This window comes from Dipteris shenzhenensis, chromosome 17 (genome assembly GCF_047967505.1).
Source record: "Dipteris shenzhenensis isolate YYH24624 ecotype China chromosome 17, Dip_SZ_1.0, whole genome shotgun sequence".
NCBI classification, from domain to species: Eukaryota; Viridiplantae; Streptophyta; class Polypodiopsida; order Gleicheniales; family Dipteridaceae; genus Dipteris; species Dipteris shenzhenensis.
Genome location: NC_141612.1, coordinates 51,196,850 through 51,221,566, shown reverse-complemented (window position 1 = coordinate 51,221,566; position 24,717 = coordinate 51,196,850). Strand labels below are relative to the sequence as shown.

The window sequence follows — 24,717 nt, the reverse complement described above, 5'->3', positions numbered from 1 at the left end:
GCAGATCTGTGAATCATTTTCCCTCTACAGCTCTTTCTTGTTCACCCCCCGCTCTCTACCTTCATTTCTGTCTTCTCCTGATTGCTGGAAGACACCTGCACCTTGCGGGGAGCTTGGATAGAGGATAGGTGCGAGGAAGGAGCTCGCCCCTCTGCCACAGCCAGCAGGAGTTGGTTCCAGGTTTGGTTTTTTCCTTGTTCTTTACTTTGCAGCTTTTTGCAGTGCATGCGTGTTGTGTGCAGTCCTTTCAGGACTCCAACAGGTTCTAAGAAGCACCCAAAGGCAAGGGTGATCCTGTGGAAGGCCTAAGGATAGTGTGGATGCATGTGATAGCCTTGAGGCTGTCTTGAGCTCAGTTTGCCAGTAGTTTGGATGCCTGAATGCCTCTAAGTTGTGTCAGATAAGAAGTGTGCCTGAATATGCCTTGCCAGTGGGAATTCTAGTGGTGCACTGGGATTAGATGCCTTGAAGACAAGTAGAGGATTTGCAGAGAGGAACAGTGCAAGGTTGAACCCTTGTTGTATGTACCAATTTCATTCCTAAAGAAATAAATAAATACCGGAAGGGGCGCCAAGTGTTTGGGGCCAGTGTGGTGTCTTGTACTTGATTCCATTGAGAAGGGGCACTCTAGCCTCCATCCAGTTATTTCTCAAGTTGTTTCTAAGTGGTATTGTTTAAAGTTAAGCGGTTGGAAATGATACAATGTGGCTGTGAATAATGAATATGCAATGCAAGTTATGGTCTACTGCCCTTTAGGAACTTGAAGGCCGGTTTCAAAGACCATGGCAAAACGTGCACCATTTGCTGCCCAAAGAAGAGGGGTGAATGTTCCAAAAGCATTTGCCTGTGAATCTCATCTACCATTATGACCTCAAAATAACCTTTGGCTGCATAGTGTACCTTCCTAACAAACGAGCCAGCCAGTGTGCGGGTCAACCAATTGCCTACCTCTGCAACAGGTGGCATCCGACCTGGGAAAAATAATATAACTGCATTTTTGGCATATTCTCTAACTGGATCCACAATTTCATCCACTTCAACCATGAGTCCAACCGAGGGAACAGAGTCTTTCCACTCTTTTCTTGTGTCTGCAAATCCTTTATGCATGACATCATAAACCAGTTGTGCTTCAACAGAATCATGCACTTGGTCATGCTGACCTTCAGCCTGCTTTTGCTTTTTGCATTGAACTGATCAATCCTTTTGAAAAGTTTTTTCATAAGAGTATTCAGCCAAAGGGGGTATCTGTAAAGTGATAATAGAGAAAAAACAGTCCCAAACAAAAAACTGCCCATAGAGAAGAAAAAAATAGTGTATTTGCAAGGAGAATAAGGGGAAAGAGAGATGTAGAAGACAAGTTCTGTAGAAGAAAAAGAGAAAAAAACCAATAAAGTTCCCAGATGAACTATATTTCAGAAAAAGAGGGGAGAATTTGGCTATGGAAAGAGTACACAGGACCCAGAAAACCAAGAGGAGAGAAAGGGGATCAGCAAAATGCAGCTGTTAGAGGCAGCCCGTAAGTAAACCCGGTAGAATTAGTGACCCAGGAGCAAGAAAAAAGCCGGCAGCAGCAGCCTGGAGAAGGCAGACTGGGCCGTACAGGTCCGTACACCTGTACGGAACGGTACGGAACTGTGGTGGGCTGTACGGCTGGTAATAAATGCTCCAAAACACCGCTTTTTTGACACTGATAGGGCGCAGCAGGTAGTTGAAGCAAAAGGGCTGGTCTGGAAAGGCTAGGGAGCTGATGGGAGGGCTGGAGCAAGGGCTGCAGGTCTCTCTCTCAGATCACTCGCACACACAGAATTCACACACACACACACACACTCCTCTCTCTCTCATACACACGTGCGGATGGGCCATAGTACACATACAAAGACTATGTACCCAATGCACACACATGCACATACAAGGTACACACTCAGAGAGAGACTATAGTGCAAGTGTACACACATATATACACATACACAAACATAGTACCAACACCCCCCCATCCACCCCCCCATCCACCAACACCTCAAACCCGAGCCGCCCTCCGCTCTTTGCGCAAAAAAGAAAAAGGGCAAACCAAATTGTAAAAAAATTATTTAAGAAATCGGGGTTAAAAGTTGAAAAAAAGTGCCCATTAAAAAAAAATAAATATTGTTGTATTTGGAAGAGCCACGTTTCATAAAACTATTCAGATATACGCTTTTGGGTTACTATGTGTAGACTTTTGGCTTTTCTTTGAGCAACCCTTTTTAGGGTTTGTTGGAGTGTAGTCCATAGTCTTAACCCTAAGGATCTAGCCCTAAGGCAGATGTGGCTTGTGAAGATAGGTTTGATTGGAGAGCAGAGAATTTGCTAGAAGGAACAAGGTGGTGTTAGTGAGATTGCATAAAATGGTGATTTTTAGAGAGCATTTGGGTCCCCAACATGTTTTGTCACGTCGACGATGTAGATGGCTAGGCAATGAAAGTAAGATTCCTGTAGGTGGCTTCATTTGGAGGCGTTTCTCTTCCATAGCCTGACCTGTTTGTATTCGAATAAATATTAGCAAAAAGAATCATTTTTTGCACATTTGCTATTGTTGATCTCGTAGCCCTTGTTAAGCAGTAGACATTTTCTACTTGATCTGGATAACCAAGGTAACTTACTTTCTAGCTTTTTCAAAGGTCAATCTATCAAGCTCTCTCACAACAATGTGTGTCTGCTGCAAACCCACACATAGGATGTACTTATGGATTTAAGCATTTCCCGGACTTTTGAAATGTAGTATTAGTTGAAAGATGATGATTATGATTTGAGATAAGTATACTCTCTAAGTTTCACTGTGTGAATGCTCAGATGGCTTTCGTAGCTATCGGTGCAACAATGGTGGGCAGCATTACCTTCACCAAGAAAGAAGGCGAATCTGTAAAGAAGGGTGATGAGGTGATCATGACTAATGATGTACTCTGCAATTGCAGATGGTATCTGAATTTTACCTTTATGTAGTGCAACATGTCCCCCTTAGCAATTTATCTTAATAAGCAGTGCTCTTTTGTCAATGTGCAGTTCGGCTACTTTTCATTTGGTGGAAGCACTGTTATCTGTGTGTTTCAAAAGGTATGGATATCTTTGGCCATCAGATCAAGGATTCTATCTACTTTCCTTGTGGAGTTTGTCTTGTCGACTTTGACCAATTCAATTCCATGGACACAGTATCATGTATGATCAAGTTCCTATGGCTTTGTACATTATTAGCTTTGGTGCTTGAGCAAAGCTTTAAATGAAAGTTTATCAAATGGATATATGTTTTCAATTGTAGATTATTGACGCTACCCTCCAAGCTCTGTTTATCTAGCTTGGCATTCCTTTCCAATAAGGCGAGAAGAAAGAAAAGAAAAGAAAAGAAACTCTATTATAGAGTGTCTCACCATGCATGATCATATTCCTACGGATTCATATATTATTATCTTTGGTGCTTCAGCAAAGCTTTGAATGACAGTTTATCAAATGCATGCATGTTTCAATTTGTAGACTCTTGATGCTATCCTCCAAGCTCTATTTATCTAGCTTGGCATTTCTTTCGACTAAGGTCAGATGAAAGACAAGAAAGGGAAGTCTACTAATGTCCATGGGAGACCAATAGGTCTATGAGGCAGCAAAAAAACCAGTTCATACATCCGTTTCAGGGATGGTACAAGGCAGCTCCCAAGGAGTGCATAAAGCGACTCCGTGTTATTATAAGGTACCTACATTGTAGTCTGAAAATAAGACAATAAAGAGCTGCCCGTCAGTTTAAAACTGAGAGTATTTGGTTTTGATTTAAACTCTTTGATGAGCGCCACGCTCTCACGAGATACAGCCCATTTTCCATCCTTCCTAGCAGCCTTGGCATCACCTAATTCCATTTCCTTTTGGTTAAATTGAGCTCATGTGAGTTCTGCTATCCACGCGTTGGTCCCTTCAAGCTAGTAGGATTGGCGAACAAGCTGTAGTGAGCATAACTACAGCATGACCTCTAGAATGGTTGATTGTGGTGGTGGAGTTGTTTCGTCTTCGTCTTCCTCTGGTCCTTAACAGCTACGTGTGGGTCTCTTGATTTGTGCTAGGGTCTCAATGAACGATGCACATCCTCTTTGTCAAACCAGCCCTTAAGAAGGCCTCCTATTCTGAATGGCAGAGCTTTCCTGCACCTGATGTCATGCTCGTTAAAACTCAACCTGAATGTCAGTTTTATTTGCCTTGTTATTCACCGCTACAATTGCTTCCTTCTTGATTGTTGGCATCTCTGTTTGAGCATGCTCCTTTGCCGAGAAAACAATTGGGGGGTTAGGAGGACAGCCCTTGCAGGTCTGCATTACGTCAGCAGCCCTTTGCGGTCCTGGTTTTGGGTATTAGTTCAAGAAGTCCTCGTCTCCTTGCTTGGTTTCGCGGAAAAGAATTCCGCCTTCCATGGATCCAACCACCACATGTACATGCCATTGATTTCTTTAACCACTCCAAGTCTGGTGGCAAAACCGCTTACACTCAAACACTGGTTGTGTCTGGGCAACTATTGCAAGTGCAAACTCTACAAAATAGAGGACTTTTGACGGTTGTGTCAATGATCAAGCAATTTCTCTTTGCTCAATTGTGTCAAGCTCATACAGCCCATTAAAGTGTTCTCATTGTAAGGAGAGATTTTCATTGACAGCTGCTCCATAACCTTAGTTCTAGTACTTCTCGCTGTAGATAGAAAATATGCTCTTGGGAGCCAACGATGTGCAGGTTAAGGGCCCCTTGTGGTATGCACTTAAGAGTATAGGATTTTGCTAGCTGGAATCGCGGTTGCAGGAGATTTTAAGGAGCATGTCTGCTCCGTTTTGGCCATGATATGCATGCGTGCATGTTTGTGCATGTGCGTCCTGGCTGTCCTGTTTCTACTGCTTTTATTCATGATTGGAAGAGAATTCTCTCTTATGCTAAATGGTCAGGTGCTTCCTCCCATCATGGTAATTCTCTTCGTTTTCCATTGGAGCAAGGTGTTTGAATCGCCTCTTGCTTTACAAGCACCTATTAAAGCATATAATCTTATGAAATTGGGCATAAGATTTGTCGGAGATGTGGTGGATCAACATGGTTATGTGCTTTCATTTCCACAAGCTTGCAGGACATTCCCCTTGGGTTTGCATCATAGGCCCATTTGGAGAATACTTACAACTATGTTGCAGCCATTTGTTCTTGTTCCTCCGTTGTTTGTACAGGACAGATTACTGGACTGGAATTTGACTTCCTTGTCTCCTGCTACCTGTTCACTTTCAATGCATAATTTGACATCCTCGATGGTCTACAGATTTCTTCTTCCACCGCCATGGATTGATAAGCATGCCAACGCTCTTTGGAATTTGGATAGGCCTTTATCTTGGTGGCAATCAAAACTCAAGAAAATTTGGAAAGCTAAATTGCCATTGAAACAGAGGCTTTTCTTTTGGAGATGTATAGTGGGAGCTTTTTCCATTGGGGTGAAATTGGAAGCACGTCGTATTGCTTCTTCTTCCTGCCCCCGTTGCTCTCATCACCGTGAGACAGTTTCCCATTTGTTATGGTCTTGCCCGCACTCTCGGATATTGATCACTCATGTCTCTCATTTGCTGCGGCTCTGGTTTCCCTCTATCCGATTCGGGAAACTCTTCTGGATGTTTGGATGCTTCTCATCTCAGATGTCTCCATTCCTCCTTTTCTTTCACTGGGCTCGTTTTTGGGTACTATGGACTATTTGGACATAGAGATTGCATTTTAGGATGGGACAACAGTTTCCTCAGGCATATGCTTTCTTCAGAATGTGAGTTCTTCCATTAGGCTCTCTTTTGGAGTCTAATGTCATGTACATTGATTTCATGTTAATTTTATAGTTACTGGTTTCACCAAAAAAAAAAAAAAGCGTGTGTGTGCTCACACGCGTGTGTGTATGGGGGGGGTGTGTGTGTGTGTGAGAGAGAGAGAGAGCTGCGCACAGGTGAGTGTGTGAGCGAGACGACCTGCTCCACGTTTCCTTTAGACTGTGTGCAGCCTGTTCGGAGCCCTTACCTCTGCTCGCGGGAGATTTCGTCATTGTTTCGCCATCCTGTGTGCTCTCTAAAGCCACCTTCAGCGCCTCGTTTTTTGTTTTTGCCCACTCTGTGAGTGTGTTGGATTAGTGTAAGTTGTGTGTAAGGCAATATTCCTGCAAGCTTTTTTGTCACAACAGGTTCCCGTGCCCTCTTGTCCAAGTCTCGTGCCCTTCTGTGCAAATCCCGTGCCCAGTTGCTATAGCATTGCCGCCCTTTTTCTGGTTTAAACCCAACCTGTCTAGTTTGTGTTACTATCTGGTTACTCCCCTCTCTCGCTTGGATATTGCTGCGCTTGTCTATTCCTTTTCAACTTGCTATCTGCCTCGACTGAATTTTTTGTCCAGTCTGTTTATTTCGTCTTGGCCCTCATCCCCCTCTATTTCATAGCTTGTTACCTAACTGCAATTTCAGCTTTGAATCTTTCTATTCGACTAGCTTCAATGGCAGAAACAAATAAGTATTATGTAAAGAGGGCGCTCTCTCCAGAACCCAAAAGACAGTCAAGGGAGACTCTGCCCCCCATAGCCCCTTCATCTGAAGATGCTTCCTATGTGTTTGACATGTTGAATGAGGAATTTCAACAAAGTAGAAGAGAATGGATGCTACCTGCTCCGGAACTCACTTACAAAATGAAGTTGCCTTCTCTTGTGCATCCTTTGAAGAAGCTCTCTCAGACTGCAGTCATCATCTTTTTCCTAGGGAAAATACCTTCGGCTAATGATGTGGGACAATGGGTGAATTCCCTCCTAGGTGGATGCTATGTGGAAGGAGTTTATTTTGCCTCCCAAGGATTTTATGAAGTTGATCTCCTAGATGCCTTGACAAAACAAAAGATGCTGGAAATGTCCCCTTTATTTTTTGGTCGTCAGATGGTACACATCATGCCTTGTCTCCTAATAAGGACTATGAGAATCTCATCAAGCATCATTGCCCTGCATGGGTTGAAGTGGTTGATTTCCCAGATTACATCAGGACGGAGCTTCCTGGCTTAGCAATGACATTGGGACAAGTGATCTGTCCCCCTAGTCCCACAGGTAATAAAAATCGCTTTTGCATCTTATGGGATACTGATAGACCAACCCCTCCTTCTATTGCTGTTGAGATTGAGGGTGTTAATTTGGGAAAGAAATATTTCACTTTGAAATGGGGAATTTTTGCTGGAGCTTGTTTCTCTTGTCACAAGTTTGGGCACCTAGCTTCTGAGTGTCCCTCTATCCTTCATCCGCCTCCTCCAGCTGCCATTCCTCAGCCATCTAATAAAGGAGGTTAGAAGACTTATGTGGAAAAGACAGAAGCCAAAGGAGCAAAGCCTTCAGTTCATACAGGGAGCCAAGTCATTTCAGCTCAAAACAAGGATAAAGGAAAGAGCAAGCTAGTGGAAAATAATTCATCTTCTCATGAGGGTTGGCAGACTGCAAAGAAGACAGTGCCTCTCAAACAAAGACCTCTCCAATCTCGTAATTGGGATGCTTCTGCTCCTTCTCCTGGTCAACCATCTACCTCTTCGGACAGCCCCATCTCAAAGGCATGGGTTAATGCAGTCAAGAATGGTATTCCGCTTTGTGAAGAAGATGATCTAGTCAGGGAATTGGATTCTGAGGGTCAGCAAGACCCTGAGGCAATGGCAGAGGCCTAATGCCTCCCTTTCTTTCTGAGGACTACTCATTTCTTGTACATATTTTCATGTGTGCTTCTCTTAAATGTGTTTCTTACAATATACAGGGCCTTTGCAACCCGAATAAATGGAGGCTCCTTTGGCATTATATAAAATAAAACTCATCCAGATGTTGTGTGTCTGCAAGAGCATAATCAGCATTCTTTTGCTGGCCAGCATGGGTTCTTTTCAGGATATGATATATTTTATGCAAGCTCTGATCAATTCTCTGGGCTGTGCATTCTAGCCAGACATGATTTGCAGCCGTGGGTAGCATATAATGATCTATGTGGCCGAGGGATGATTATCCAATGGATGATCAATGGAGAGATTTTTGAAATTGGTTCCTTGTATGCCTCTCAAACTTCAGCTTCTAGAGCTCGAATGTGGGACTCCATAAATATCCTTGGTCCACAAATGCTGTACTTTGTGGTGATTTCAATAATTCTCCTCATTGGCAAGACAATACCACACATAAATCCCATATGCTGCCCTCTGAAATTCAGCAATGGGAACATTTGATTTCATCACTTCGTACCGCAGATTTATGGACAGCAACTCACCCTTCAGTTTTGGGATTTACATATCATCATAATGCTTTTACATAATATTGGGCCAGGCTTGATAGATTGTATCTTATTCATGCTCAGCAATATGATGATTATACATGTCAAATGTGGACTGACTATTCTCAACAATTATCTGATCACACTCCACTTTGGCTGAACTTTTCATTTGGCATGCCTCTGGATGACATGCAGCTCTCTTCAGTCAGACACTTATAGGTCAATCAATTGTATCTTTCTCATGGAAAATTCTAGCAAATGATTTGGTTGGCTTGCAGGCCATTGTTATCTCATGCTCAGGAGGATATTGACTTTGCTTGGAACTCTTTTGTACATCGTATTCAAAATGTCATCAAGGAATATGGAAGATGGTACATGGTAGAAACCAGGCATCATATCCAGTGGGCAAAATCATAGAAGCAGACCTTGTTATAGATTAGCCATCAAAGGTCCCTTTCTGATTCTGAGCAGAGTTCATTGTCTTGTGCTTCTTCCATAATTGATGCTAATGATAAACGCAAGCTTTCCAAATGGCAGACAAGGGCTAGAGTGTAGCCTATGCTAGATAAGGGCTGTTTCTCAAAATCTTTCTTTCGGAATTTACATGCATATAGACAAAGTCAATCTATCATGAGAGTCAGAAAATCAGATGGTATTTGGACCCAGACTTTATCTCAGCTAGAAAAACAACGTTTGGATCATTTTCAGGTGCTTTTTTCTCAGCCATCTTCTTCTACTTCTCAGGTTGAATTGGCTCGACGCAAATTTATGATCTTGTTTCTCCTATTGTTTCTTTGCCAAAAGCTTCATTGCTGGAAGTATATTGAATTAGATGAAGCCCTCAAACATTTGGGTAAACATAAATCCCCTGGCTGGGATGGTTTGACGGTTGAATTTTTTGCAGCCTTCTGGGCTGAATTGAAGGGTCCAATCTTGAAGCTCATTAATGTAGCCTGGCAGCATCAACATCTTCCTTCAGCTTGGAAGCATGGTCTGGTCAAGCTTATGCCCAAAAAACTCCTATGTGAGACTATGGTTGAGTGGAGGGCCATCACTTTGATGCCTGTTATATATAAACTTATTGCTAAAATGTTGGTTCATCGGATTTTGTTCCAAGAAGGAATATACATGATAATATCTCGAGTACTCTCATCGCAATGGAATATTCATAATATTCAGCTCAAGAGGTTTTGGTCATGCAGGTGGATGTGGCAAAGGCATTTGATACCATACAGTGGGATTATGTCTCTCAAATCATGTCTAGACTTGGTTTTGGGCCAAAGCTAGTTAATGTCATATATTGGCTTTACTCAGATTCCATTGCTCAATGCTTTATAGGGAATCATTTGTCTGAGTCTTGGACTTTGGGACGATTAGTTCGAGAGGGATGCCCTCTCAGTGCTTTGCTCTATGCTATTGCTTCACATCCTTTGCTTCTTTATATGGATCATTTGGTTGATATTGGACAGCTAGTGGGGCTTCAGATTCCTGGCTCACGGCCTTTCATTGCACAGGCTTATGCAGATGATTCTTTCTTCATGCCGAAGAATTGTCCTCTGGAGCTTGGCTTATTGATGGATACCCTTTTTGATTTTGGGTTGGAAGCTGGTCTAAAAATTAATTTTCAGAAATCAAAACTCTTGCCTCTTAAGCATTGCGACTGGCATGATCTCCTTTGGCCAGGCCAGATTATTCATCCGGAAAACATAGTAAGACATTTGGTTTATCCAATTGGCTGGAAAATCAGAAATAAGCAACAAATGTCTTGGGTATTCAACAAAATTCAAGACAAATTAGAATATTGAAAGATCTGCCCTTGGCCTTTGCATGTTCGGCTTCGAATTGTCGAGTCCATTGTTTTAGCTTATGTCCAGTTTTACCTGCCTTTATTACATTGGTCATCTCGAGATCTCTTTTCTTTTATGTCTGAAGCCATGGAGATTTTTTGGAAAACTAAGCTTCATAAAAAAGCTCAAAATGGACCTGCTCTGCTCACCAAGAATGCATGGTGGTTTGAATATTCTAAACATCAAATTTCATGTGTTGGCAAGAAAGATCACTATGCTCAAGGCTTTTTTTCAGCAAGAGCAGCCATGGTCTATTATGTTGGCATTTTTGTGTGGCCAGAGGCGCACAAATGCTTATGGGCATTGGCTAGTTGATCCATCGGAAGTAGTACTTGGCAAGTTTCAAGGTAAAATACCTGGTTGTCCATTTTCTACTGCCTTGATTTAGGATTGGAAGTAGGTGCTCTCTCGCATCAAATGGTCTCCCCATCTTGCTTCTATAGCTTCATCACTTCGAATGGAAAGCCTTCACTGGAGTGCTGTTTTTTACTCTCCTCTTGCTGTACAACAACCAATTAGAGCTTACAATCTCATGAAGTTGGGCATCCGGTTCATTGATGATGTGGTAGATACTCAGGGGCATATTCTCTCTTTTTCGGCAGCATGTCCCCAGAGAACACTATTGAGGTCCGACTTGTTACAGCTTTCGTCAGGGGGGACCGACAGAGACAAGGGGTCACTCTGGAAATACCTCAGAGCGTTCAGAGGAGACCGCGTCCCCCATCACAGCACGAGACAGCTCGACAAACACAGAAACGATATCTTCGCAGCCCACCAGAGAGCCATCACTGTACTAGGCTTCTGTTTCAGAGTCCCAACATCGAGACTGGCTTGTTTTTTAGTTTGTACCTGATACTGGATAGATTGATCTGGTCCACTATGGAGTTGCAGTTGTGTACGGAACGCGCCCTTTCCTTCAGCCCACTGAGACTCGTATGAGTTCGCTTTTCTGTGTACTTTGTCCCATAGGCCCACAGGCTGCCCATGGACATCAATACATCTCTCTCTCTCTCTCTCTCTCTCTCTCTGTGTGTGTGTGTGTGTGTGTGTGTCTCTCTCTCTCTCTCTTTTCTGTGTACTTTGTCCGATAGGCCCACGCTTGCTATAGAGAAGGGAGCTTGGATGCATCAGCCCAGACACACCAGACTTTGTACTCTCTGCGACTTGCAGTCAGTTGAGACGGAGGCACATGTAGCTTTACAGTACCCTTGATATGCACATATCAGGGAGGACTACTAGTAGATACTGGAGGACTCCGCTTAGTTTACATCAGTTCTCTCTACTGCCTCTCTAGCAGCGTTGGGATTTTTGTCACCCGTCTTTTTACATGTTGTCATGAACTCATAGATTCATGACCCCTCTTTTTTAGGAGACTTTCTTTACATTGTATTGAGATGGTCCCATGGGTCATTTTTGGCCCCCCGTGGACGTTAATAAATTCTACTTCTACTTCTCTCTCTCTCTCTCTCTCTCTCTCTCTCTCTCTCTCTCTCTCTGTGTCTGTTTTGTCTATGTATCTATGTATCTATCTATCTTTTTATCTATCTATCCATGACCAGGTCTGCATTGGGCTCTATTTGCTTGAGATGCATTGACACAGGTAGATCTTGCTATGACAGATCATAGAGCAACAAGAGGCGATTAGACCACGAGATACAGAGACTGACCAGACACAACAGCAAGTCACAGATTTCTATATTTTTGAGTCAGCTTCAGGATACAGTGGAGTGGAGGAGGAGGAGCTAGCTGATATGCAGGCAGTCTAGATTACTGAGAGAAGGTTGCAGAGGCCCCGCAACACGGAGAGCAACCAGAGATTGAGGTCCGACCTATCACAGCTTAGACGGTACGAGACAAGGAGTCACTTTGAACATAGCTCAACGGGTTCATAGATCGAGGAGACCACATCCACCTCCGCCACCGCAGCATGAGACAATTTGATACATGCAGATCTGAGACATTTTCAGTGCTCATAGACGAGCCACCACACTGCTGCGTTGCGGATTTTGACTTTCAGCTCCAGCTCTCAGCCTACTTTAGATAGCACATTATATGTTTTTGTACTTGATTTTGCTTGAGCTATTGAGATTTTTATTTTCAGCATAGTACTCAACAAGGGTCTTAGCGGCCCTTTGCTCAAGCCCTTTTTAGCTTGTATGCGTTCTTTTCCCTTTTGGTGTATTTTCCCTTTTGCACTTTGTCCCATAGGCCCACGAGGCCTTCGCGGATGTCTCTCTCTCTCTCTCTCTCTCTCTTTCTCTCAAAGCTCCCCTGGCACCAAGAGTAGGCATCTCCCGAATCTACGAGAAAGTATCGTGCAGACTAAAACAAGAGCATGGATTGTCAGCTGCATTTCAAAGTAATATGGGGGTAAAACAAGGTTGTTCTGTCTCACCTACACTGTTTGGAATCTGCATTGACAAGTTAGAAGAACTCATAAATGAATTTACGGCAGAAGAAGGGGTAAAAGGACCTCAAAGTTCCCTTGACACTAAGAGTAGGAATCTCCCGAATCTACGAGAAAGTATCATGCAGACTAAAACAAGAGCATGGACTGTCAGCAGCATTTCAAAGTAATATGGGGTAAAACAAGGTTGTCCTCTCTCACCTACACTGTTTGGAATCTGCATTGACAAGTTAGAAGAACTCATAAATGAATTTACAGCAGCAGAAGGGGTAAAAGGACCCACACTCGGGATACGGACAATACTGTTGCTTCTATATGTAGATGATGTGGTTCTTTTTGCTTATGACTCTGATTCCATGCATCAACTACTACAAACACTTCAAGTCTTTTCCAATGAAAGTGGGCTGCAAGTTAATGCCACCAAAACCAAAATGATGGCAGTATGCACCACTCAACCTGAACACCTTCTTATTATCAGCTTTGCGGGGCAGCCCATTGAATATGTCAACACCTTTAAATATTTAGGCATCGACATACCAGCTTACCACATATGGTGGCAATGTGCACAAAAAAGGTTGGACACAGGTTAGGGAAAATACTATCAATTTGAAAATGATTGCAGGCACACTGACACCCGGAATTGGAAGATCCGGAATATGTTGTTTGATGCATATGTGGTCCAAACAGTGCTCTATGGAGTAGAAGTATGGGGAGGTAGCATCTCTCCATCTACATGGAATGAGATTGAAAAAATGCAGAAAGCATTCCTACGATGACATCTAGGGGTCAAGGCTACTACCCCGTACTCTGTGCTCCTTTTGGAAAGAGGCAGGAGGCCAATTGAGTTTCATGAATTGATGAGAGTGATGCAATATCTAGTGGACGTGCAACAAATGCCAACAGACAGATTACCACTCAGAGCATGGACATCAAGTATGAAACTTCAAAAGAACCATAAAAGCAAGATCATATGTACAGGATGGGGGACAGACATAAGGAAATGGTTCAGCAGATGGAAAGTGGAACCATACTTTGACTATGCCACCTGAAAAGGTCAAACTACAAGAATTCCAGTTGTCCTTACTATGCACCCTACAGGCTCAATGGCTGACAGTAGAAAGAAAGACCAAGTTAGAATATTATGAAGATCAAATAAATCCTCTATGCTGGTCATCATTCATGAAATCAGATGCCTCTGCAGCACTTCCATCCCTCTTCTCTATCGCAGGAATATTGCGAGATTTCGCACACGGTCACATACCTTGGTCATAGAGAAAGGAGCTTGGCTGAATTTGCCACAACATGCCAGAGTTTGCAGATTTTGTGATTCACAGACAGTCGAGACAGAGGCACATGTAGCCCTACAGTGCCCCAGATATGCACATATCAGGGATGATTACCAGCAGATACCGGTAGACACCACACAGCTCTCATCAGTTCTCTCCACTGCCTCTCCGGCAACGTTGGGGTCTCTTGTCACTCGTCTTTTTTCATATCGTCAAGAACTTAAAAACTCTTGACCCCTCCACATCGGAGGATATTTTTTGTACTGAGGATTACGTCCCATGGGTCATTTTTGGCCCCCTGAGGACAATAATAAATTCTACTTCTCTCTGCAAAGTTTTAGGACCTCCTGAGTCCACCGGAACTGACAGATCTACAAATGGTTGCTCCAAACTTGAGTTCCAACACCTGGGCAGAAAAACGTAGGAACTGACACAGTGAGTCAGAAATCCAATGAAATGATCCCAGATTCAAAAATGAAGTGTTTCCAAGCTTCTGAAGTGAAGTGGACACCAAAAGCAAGCAATAGTTGCCTCTACAAGTCAATACGGAGTCTCTGTCATCGAACGGAACAGGGAAAAGCTCAAAAAATGACTTTTTCTTTGAAACCACTTAACAGGCTCTCAAAACCACTTTGCAAAACCAAAGTGACTTTTCCAAAGGTTCCTTCAAGGTCTCTGCACACTCGGATGCAAGTAAAGTCACCCAAAAAGCTTCCCATAGAGCTTCTCCTTCCTCTCACAGAGCTGCTGAGCTTCAAGCATTCACGCACGCTCAGCTAGATCACCCGGGCTCTGATACCAGTTGAGAGTGCTCTCAACGGAAGCAAGAACGGAAAAGGGATCTCTCTCTCTCTCTCTCTCTCTCTCTCTCTCTCTCTCTCATATCCATGGACCAACACATACAGATTTAAGACATACTCGAGTGACACAACAATTCCAAATGGAACCTCACAGCTCCAATCACTTATGGTCGACTTTAGACAAAGCTTATCCCGCCATGATGACACCTCATATTTGATAGTCTCATGATGCCCATGAGTGAGACTGGACGCTTTATTGGCTGACAAAGCTCACATAGACAAGATACTCACTGAGATCAAAAAGCAAGGTGGGAAAGTACAAGAGGCCAAAAGAGCTGCTACGTAGCAACCAAGAAGCCAAAGAGGCTCACTGAGCAGAGGCAAACCCTCCTGGGAGCTCTAGCAATAGTGCCCCACCATAGCAGCCCCACTAGTCCTTTATCCTCCTCTACCCAAGCACCTTTGTCCTATTCTACACTAGGCTAATCTCACGAGGACGCCGGCACACCACAAGCAAGGCCCTCACTCTCTAACAGATTCGTGTGACATCAAGAGATGCTGACCTCCAACACCCCCTTACAGCTCCTTGATGGAACATGATCTCTAGGGAGCTAGGCGTGCCATCATAACAACTGGAGGAATCCGTCGTGTGATGCTCCGTTGCAGAAGACCACCTTTGCCTCCAACAAGGCACTTGGGGGGATGGGAAATAGTAGATATGCTGCCCCAAAGGTGGCCGCAGAGGGTGACCACAAGGGTTTGACAAAGGAGAGGGAGGCTGCAAAGATATGGAAGAGGTCAGAGCAGAGAATGCAAGTCTCAAGAAAGGAATTGCACAATGAATGACAACATACTGAATTCGCACAACTACATAGTGGACCAAAGCAATCTATCCAGTATCAGGTACAAACTAAAAAAAAAAGTCAGTCTCAGAGCTAGGACTCAAAATCAAAATCAGAAACCGAAGCCTGGCACTGTGATGGCTCTCTGCTGAGCTGCAAAGATATCTTGTATCTACATCTATCGAGATGTCTTGCATTGCGGTGGGGGGCGCGGTCTCCTTGCTCTCTGAACTCTTTGGGCTATGTCTGGAGTGACCCCTCGTCTCTGTCGGTCTCCCTTGAGTAGAGCTATGATAGGTCGGACCTCAATAGAGTGTGCCTTGGGCACTCTTTGTCGTGCATGTGGTCTCTACGTCCCTCTACCGGTGGTACAGCGTTGACTGCTAATCCAGACTGCTCTCATGTCGGCTAGCTCCTCCTCCACTCCATTGTGTTTTGGGGCAAACTCAAATGTATAGAAGTCTGTGACGTGTTGCTATGCCCGCTCAACCTCTATGTCCTGTTGTGGTCTAGCCATGTCCTACTGCTCTCTGATCTGTCGCAGTAGTGTCTCTGTGTGCGGACACATCCCCATCAGATAGAGCCCAATACAAACCTGTCATGGAAATGGATCAGCCATGATAGAGGACCGAAGCCACTCCCCTCCAGGTTCAGACCGTGGTGACGCCCTCGGACGTCATAGTAGGTTGGGCAAACACAAAGAAAATGCTCCTCTTTCTCAACCGCTCCTAGCGTACATAGCGTGTAGACCCGTTGTTCTTTGGGTATACATGCTACTCTCCCTGCCTTGATCCTCAATTGATGGGACGAAACCCGCATCTGACCAATGGCAATCCTCAGTGCATGGGAGACTCCTTTGTTCTTGAGATACTGGGTTTTGATGATGAATCCCTCCTCTGATAGTCTCAGGAAGTGGTCGCGGTAGAACTGGGTCTTGGTGGGGAGCTCTTGGTTCCCTCCCCAAGTCTAGGATGTATGAAGTTGATCATATGATACGGTTGATCTCATCTCGTGGGATCGACTCAGGAGGCGTGTGCTGTACTAAAAGGGGGGAAGCATGTGCATCTGAATACCGTGCTTGGCAAGCCATGCCGATATGTGTGCATACCATGTGTCTGCCCCGCTCTTTGCTAGTCGTCTGGATGACTCTAGGGCCAGCCTCGGAAGTCTTTGGTGAGGTAAGTCCTAGACTCTATGGATGATTGTCATTGTCTGAAAGATGGCATCAACCTAGAGAGGTATCATGGCGAACTTTGCATGCAATATCTCATGTGGGACTGAGGGTTACACTGAATCATCCTGGATCCCATCATCACCTGCACCCACTCGAAACTCCTCCAGTCTGTCCTTGGGAGATCGCATCCCGAGAAGGGTGTTGCATACATGGGAGTCGGTGGCACCAATGTGTCAAAAAGCCAGCCCTTCGTCGGTGGATCCTAAAAGTGCGCCTAGAAGCCCTGTCGCTCTAGTCTAGCCAAAGCACTACACCCTCGTGTGAGCCGTTCCTGGATTGCATGGGTCATCGTGAAATGGGTCTTGTGAAGACTGCTCCCAAATATGCGTACAACTACACTATCTCCACTAGCTCGCCACGATAAGTGAAACTAAGTTGGCGAAGCACTACTCGTGAGGTGTTGAGATCATAACCTTGGTTTTCCCAAGGTTGACCGTCAAGTCTCTCTCTCTGCAAAACACCTCTAAGGCCTCCAAATCTCTCTACAACCCCTCCGTTGAAGATGATATACGGACTACATCAGCATATAACAATATCTGTATGAGGAGGTCACCCAATAATGAAGCATCGCTCCCTAGGCGATCTATGAAGGATGTGATGTCATCGAGTAGAATCAAAAGAGAGTCGGTGAGAGAAGGCAGCCCTGCTTCACCCCAAATGTGCTCTCGACCCAATCCGATTGATTGCCTGCAGCATGGACTCTACCTCTAACTGACTCATATAGACCCCAAATCAGCGTCTCTGGAATCTGCATTTGTTGTAGTCTCCTGGTCATACAGGATCATGAGACAGTGTCAAAGGCCTTCCGAAAGTCTACAAAAGATGTGTATATAGGCCATTTTGTGGGCTATCCATAGGTGCCACTTATTCCCGAGGCAGTTTCCAGCCTTTTCATCGTGGGAAAACATCTTTTTCAAGTTGCTGCTGCATTTTTCGGCTCTTTTTCTGCCTTGGTGAAGCCATTTAAGTCTGTGCGGAAGTCCGTAAACTCTGTACAGACTGCAGGCCTTGCATGTGTGAGCTGTACAGCCTCGTTAATTGCTGTACGGAACTGACAGAAGCATTTAAGACGCTGTACAGACTGCTGTCGGGTCAAAAATAGCTGTACGGACTGTGTACAGAGGCATTTAAGGCTGTACAGTTGCATTTATTGCAAGACAGTTCACACGTGCAGTCCATACACTCTGTATGGACACTCTGTACAGCAGCATTTATTGCAGTTCGGAGCAGTTTGGTGCTGCCTCGTGAAGCATGCCAGCTTTTGGAGTACATACATCAGCCGACTTTGGCATTTGGAGCTTGCTACAGCATTTTGGGATGACTATTTCCCCGACTTTAGAGTTTGGGCCTTGCTGCTACACTTTGGAGCATTGAAGGTCACAAATTTTAGCATTTGGGACTGATTCTTGCACTCTTGAAGCGTCCACTCTTTTGGGACAGCAAGATATTTGTGCAGTTGAAAGCCTTGAGGCTTGTGCAGTCACTAGTTCTTGTAGTTGAGAGTTGTATCTCTCCTTTTTGCTTTTGTCCATTGTGATACTGCTTCTCTATTTGCATCAATGACTAGCAACAAAGATGACCTTTTTGGAATGCTTGGGGCTGATGACAAGCTTGATGGCACCAATTATCCCATGTGGTCATACATGATGGGGCATGTTTTGGATGCCAAGAATTTATGGCATCTTGTTTCAGGTTTTGAGGCCAGGCCTACACGTAATGCAGCTTCTAGTGCTACACCTACCGCCTCTGGTGCTATAGGTAGTGCGTCAGGTTCTTCAGGTGATGGGTCTCATGCTACTTTTAGAGCAGCTGCATCTTCTACTACAAATGCTTTGTCTTTTACTTAGGAGCAGATTCAGTGGGATGGTCGTGATGCCAAAGCACATGCCTTGATTGCTCTTTCAGTGAAACGGGTTATTATTCCTCATATCTGGTCTTGCAAGATAGCTAAGCAAGCATGGGATCAGCTTGCATCCTTGTATCACGTGCGGAATGAGGCGAGGGTTGCCTATCTCCACAAGCAGTTGAAGGACTTGAAGCTTGAAGAGGGTGGTAACATGGAAGTCTATCTTACTAATGTGAAGGATTTGAAAGAGCAATTGGCCAATATTGATGAGATTATGCTTGAATGGGTTGCCTGATTCTTATCAGGGCTTTGCTACTACCTTGAGGTTGGCTGCAACTGGCAATGCCAACCATTTCTGTTTTGACCAGCTGGTTGCTCTTCTCCTTCAAGAGGAGCAAAGTTGTGCAAATCTCAATGCTTCTATGGCTAGTGATCAAGCCTTTGCTACCCAGCATAAAAACAAAGGCAAAGGTAAGGTTTCAGCTAGTAAACCCCCTCATTCACATGCTGATCATTCTCATTGTGCCTCTTCTTCGGGGGATAATAAAAATAAGAAATGTAACTATTGCAGGAAACCTGGGCATGATATTTCTGAATAAAGGAAGCAGATTGTATTTGAAAAGAAGAAGAAAGTTTCTGGTTTTGCAGTATCTGGTTCTTCTAGTGCAAGACCAGCATTGGGCTTTCTTGGTTACATGTCAGTATAATCCTGATGTTCATGATGCCTGCATGGCAGTTTCAAATGTTCATGATGCCTGGTTCTTTGATAGTGGTACATCACTTCCTACAGGAAGTTATTCAGCTCACTAGAGCATACATCTAAGGGGGGGAGTGTCACATGTGCTAATAATTTCTCTGGTGGTATTGTGACTCTAGAGAATCTGCTTTATATTCGAGGCATTCGCAAGAACCTCATTTCTATTTCAGCCCTCTGATTGATCAGGACAATTTGCACAAGGCTCTTGACAGGAAAGAGGTGAAATCTAGGAGCCCAAAAAGGTTCCTCGTTGGCCGCAGATTTTAAGCTTGATTTGCAGAAGACATTTGCTATGTCTGATCTTGGTCTTTTGCACTAGTATTTGGGCATCCAATTTGCTAGCAGTGAGGGGGCATTTGGATGTCACAATCCAAGTACATTGTGTTGTGGGAGAGGAGAGCAGACACAAAGGGATAGGGAGACACCAAAAGTGGTGGAGCAAAAGCTACTCCAGCTTATTCCTCTATCATATATATATGAGTATACATGGGCACTGTACAAGTGGGTGGGCACACTGCCCTTTACCCCAACAACCTCCCACTTAAAGGCAGTGTGCCTTTAAGGGAGTATAGTACACATAATACAATCAGCCATAGGCTGAAAAACAAGATAACCAGATCGTCATCCTATGCCCATTGGCACTTTATAATGTGCAAAGTACATAGAGGATAAGCTGCTAGCAGACATCAGGTTTGCAGGATAGAAAATGACAAGCTGTAGATGTCTGTTAACCAAGATCTCATGCCAGATCTCACTGAGAGAGTGAACTCTCACCACCACGTGCTCCTGTGCTAAGTCCATAGCACCCGAACTGTCACTGTGCAAAGAAAATGTCTCTGTACCACCTGTGACCATAAGCACATGTCCTACAATAGACCTCTGCTGGTCTACCCAACCTGCATCACCTGCATGCTGCTCCTGGAAGCATAAGGACCTGATGTCCACAACCGCTTCCCTACTGCTAAAATCTGCCATAATCATGCTACCAACTCCCACTGCAACGGAAGCAAGAACCGGAAGTGTAGCCCCAATGGCAAACATGTGAGAACCAAGTCTCAACACAGTCATGGATGCATGAAGTACTATGGCTGCCATATCAACCATAACTTGCTGCTCAACTGATCTGTGATTGTCAAACCTGCTGTGTTTCAAGTATGGAGCCAATACAAGCAATGGAGTACTCAATAACTTCCCCCTCTCCATACTGAAACAACCAAGTATCTGACAAACATCATCAAGACCATGCAGCTCCCACTGCAAAGCATCCCTGTCCATAAGGAACCATATGGCAAGTAACCTCAAAAGGATAGCAACCTCCTGAATACTGAGACCATAACCTGTCTCACTGCGCATCACATCCTGAGCTCTCATAATGGTATCAAACCTATGAAGCCAAGCTCGAGGGGATTGCTTTTGGCCATGGAGGCACTTACGAAGCAAACACATCAATGATTTCTGCCCATGCGCAATATGACCCGAGTCAATAACTGCAGAAACCACATCTGTCTTGGCATAACCAGCCAATGGATCATACTGGGCATCATTAGCCAAGGTATCCTCCTCAGCATGCATAGCCTCATCCTCATCTGCAAGAGGCACTTCGCATCCTGGGAGTAAACTGTAACTATCCATAGAAGATGCATCAACAATCTCCATAGGAGTATAAATCTGTGGAATACTCGAGACATCTGATCGTCTCTGACCAAAATCAGGAAGTAATCGTGGCTGTCCCAACTTTATAACCTGCTCACCGTGGGAAAAACCTCCCACTCCAAGGGATATGGGCTGCCCCTGCAAAGAATTTGGAGGTATCAGTGCACTTATACCCTCCTGGAATACCACTCTCCTGCTATCCACAGTCTTGGGCTGTCTAAACATAGCATCCTCTCTGAAATAGACATTATGGCTGCGTATCAACTCTCTAGTTGAAGAATCCCATAATCTGTAGTCCCTACTGGACTCACTGTATCCAAGGAAGATACACCTCCTCGATCGGGAACCATGAGCATAAGCCTCGCAGCCAAACACACGTAAATGCTCATAACATGGTGCCCTGCCTGTCAAGAAGTCAAATGGCACTCTACCATTCAAAGATCTCCTGGGTGACCTGTTAAGCAAGTATGCAGCTGTCTTACATGCCTCGGCCCAATAGCATTCGGTAAGACCTGCATATCGTAGCATGCTACCAATCCTATCCAATAGAATCCGATTTATGCCTTCTGCCAAGGCATCGTGAGCAGAAAGATGAGGAGTGGTCAACACCCTCCTGATACCAAGTGTATCACATAGATGCTGAAATCTAGAAGAGGTAAACTTTGCATCACCATCAGTCATCAAGCTCTCATCACCATCAATCATCAAGCTCAATAGCTTCTTTCCTGACTGATTTTCAGCATTACCCAAGAAGCACTGAAATGTATCATATACATCATGCTTCTGCCGAATCGGATAGACCCATATGTACTTTGTAGCAGCATCAATAAATGTCACAAAGTAAGAGGCGCCACCCAGTGAAACGGTAGGCATAGGCCCACAAACTGCACTATGAACCAACAATAATGACATAAAATTTGAGAGAAATCCATAACAGGAATGTATCTCAATGTTATAAGGGCTTCCATACCTGCAGTAGACATATGTCCAAGTCTGGCATACCATAAACTAACTGATGGCTGCTTACTAATCATAAGCATCTTATCCTGGACACCTGATACATGCAATGCATAAGAGAATCCAACCGGTGATCCCCTAGCCATAACCAGATTGCCTCTAGCAATCTTCCATGCATGATCACCCAAAGAGACATGATAACCTGCCTCAACCAACTGTCCAGTACTGATCTTGCTCGTAGCAAGTCCTGGTATATGTCTAACCCTCTGTAGAACAAGAATAGAGCCACTAGGCATAACAAGGTGGATATCCCCATAACCATAGACATCCATAAAATGATCAATGCCCATCAAACCACTCTCCACAATGCATTCCTGATATGCACTGAACCATGACCTATGAGGGGTCATATGACATGAAGCACATGGATCTAACATCCAATCACCGAGAATGGGTACATCAGTGGCCAAGAAAGAGGTGTCAGACATAGACAAAAGAATGCTTTCATCACTGCTACTGTCAGTGGAAACCCTGGCATCCACGCCTTGAAGCTCAACATGCTTCTTCTCCTTCTTCCTGTCATTCTTAACCTTGCTCTTCTTCTTGTATTTTCTCAGCCATTTCCAGCAATACTTTTTCATGTGGCCATACTTTTCACAATAGAAACATCTAACACAAGTCCGAGAGCTAGACTCGCTCTTAGAATTCCCCCTTGAACATGACCTGTTTCTACCAATTGATCTCTCTCTGGAGTGCATATCAAGGCTGTATTTCAGCACATCAGGGCATTTCAACCCATCATGCTGTAACATAATACTATCATGGTCATACATCCGGCATATACGAGTATAGAACTCATATGCATGGCAGTCTACACCCTGTACACCATCATGCTGCAAGTAGACTGACTTCGAGAGTGATGACTGAATGATAGAGCATGCTTGCTCATCCATGTCATCTCAATCACTCTGTTTAATGCTATTAGGCTTGACACCTTTGCATTGAATGGGCTTATGCTTCCTTTTCTGCACTAACACATCATAAATCTGCTCTTTCCAATACTGAAAGTTTGATCCATCCAACCTCTCAATATCAAAGAGGGCACTACCAGCTGTAGATGCCATATCTGTGGCACAATAGGTCACAACCAAAGAGCAGTATAGTGCAATAGGCAACCCAAATGACCAAAAAAAATAGTGTTGTCCAGACCAATCAGGTCTCCAAATAAACTGGCTGATCCAATGCTCAAAAGCACTCAGCCATAAAGAGGCATAAACAAGTATGTATGCAGCCGAGTAACCTGCCAATGCCTAGCAATCCAAGTAAGGAATGCACTGAACCAAATGAGCAATGCCTGCTCAACCAATATCAATAGGAGCCCAGCTCAACTATCCATAAACATCAGTGCAGCATCCACCAATGCAAATCCATAATGCATCGAAATGGTATTTACTGCATCACCAATGCATCACCTCAAGCGCGCGATTGTTTGGCAACAAAATCAAGCATTCACCACTTGCCAAATGTGCCAAAGTGACTTGCCAAAATGCCAATAATGCCCTTGGACTGAAGTGAGATTCCAATCACTTTCTGTAATTTACTGTGAGTTCCCAATTCACTGTTGTGCAAGAGAAATTCCTACAACAATACCTCACAGCCACTTTGGGCAAAATAACACGCTGTCCCTGTTTTTGAACAGTGATGTCTTTTCACTGAAAGACCGGATGCCAAAGCTGTAAACAGCAAAGTTGTAGCTTGTAGAAAGATCTACAACTTATCAGTTGACCTCAAGAGCCAAATCCTTGTGGATTCTCAGATATTCTCACCTGAAAAACAGCTTCCTGCACATTGGTCACAAATAGACAGTAGACTGCAACTTTTTGTAGTTTTGCAGAGGCTGTAACTCCTGCAGCTTATACCGGATCAACTCGCTTCCAAAAGCAAAGTTGTAGTATGTTCAGTGAACTACAACTTTTCAGTTCGGCACAAAGTGCAATTCCGCACCAGGAAAGAGATATTCAGTCCTGAAAATGACTGTTCTGTCATTTAAAAAAAAAAAAAACAGCAGCAACTATTCAATGACCTGTCAGTCAAGAATATCAATCATTTTCTCGTGGGCTTCAAAGCATAACCAGATATTGAACATCCAATTTCTGAGCAGAATACTCGCATATACTGTGGCATCCAATGCATAAACCGCTTTCTGGAAATTGCATACCAGAGAATAAAAAATGCCTTTCAAGAGTCCCCAAAATGCATTTACTGCATGTATATGACCTCATTATATTGGCATTCAATTGAACATCAAATTGTATGCATTTGCCACTCACTTATGCATCCAAAATGCATCACCAATGGCATATACCAAGTGACATTTACTGCATCATTTTGCCAAAATGCATCAACCTGCCAAAGTGTATCAACATGTATGCATTTGCCAATATACAGTCTGCAAAATGGCTGTCTGCACACTGATCACGAACTGTCCCTATTTTGGACAGTAAATAACTCTGTACTGTAAACTCGGATGACCGAGCTGTCAACAGAGAAAACGTAGCCCTTCCAAAGTTCTCCGACTCCTCTGTTGGGCACCAAGCCTAAATCCTTATGGATTTGCAAATACTTGCTGTCGAAAATGGCATTCTGCTCACTTTTACTGTCTGAAATACTGTCAGATTTTCAGACTAAGAACAAAGAACTCACTCTTTTTCTCCAAAGTGGATGTTGTTGCTATCACTGGGCTGCTCTTCCTTTGCTCACGGGAAGGAGAAGGGTATGGAGAGAAAGAGACTCCTATCTACTCCATCTAAGA

General features: G+C 44.0%; 1 protein-coding gene across 3 annotated transcripts in view; it reads left to right on the top strand.

Annotated features, from left to right (window-relative positions):
• Nucleotides 1-24,717, top strand: part of LOC147892265 (phosphatidylserine decarboxylase proenzyme 3-like) — a 176,740-nt gene that overhangs the window by 142,938 nt on the left and 9,085 nt on the right. For all 3 annotated transcript variants that reach the window (XM_087388300.1, XM_087388299.1, XM_087388301.1), the window contains 2 exons: nt 2,827-2,913; nt 3,037-3,087. In XM_087388300.1, coding sequence (XP_087244426.1) covers nt 2,827-2,913; nt 3,037-3,087 — 138 coding nt within the window. The remainder of the gene's footprint in view (nt 1-2,826; nt 2,914-3,036; nt 3,088-24,717) is intronic.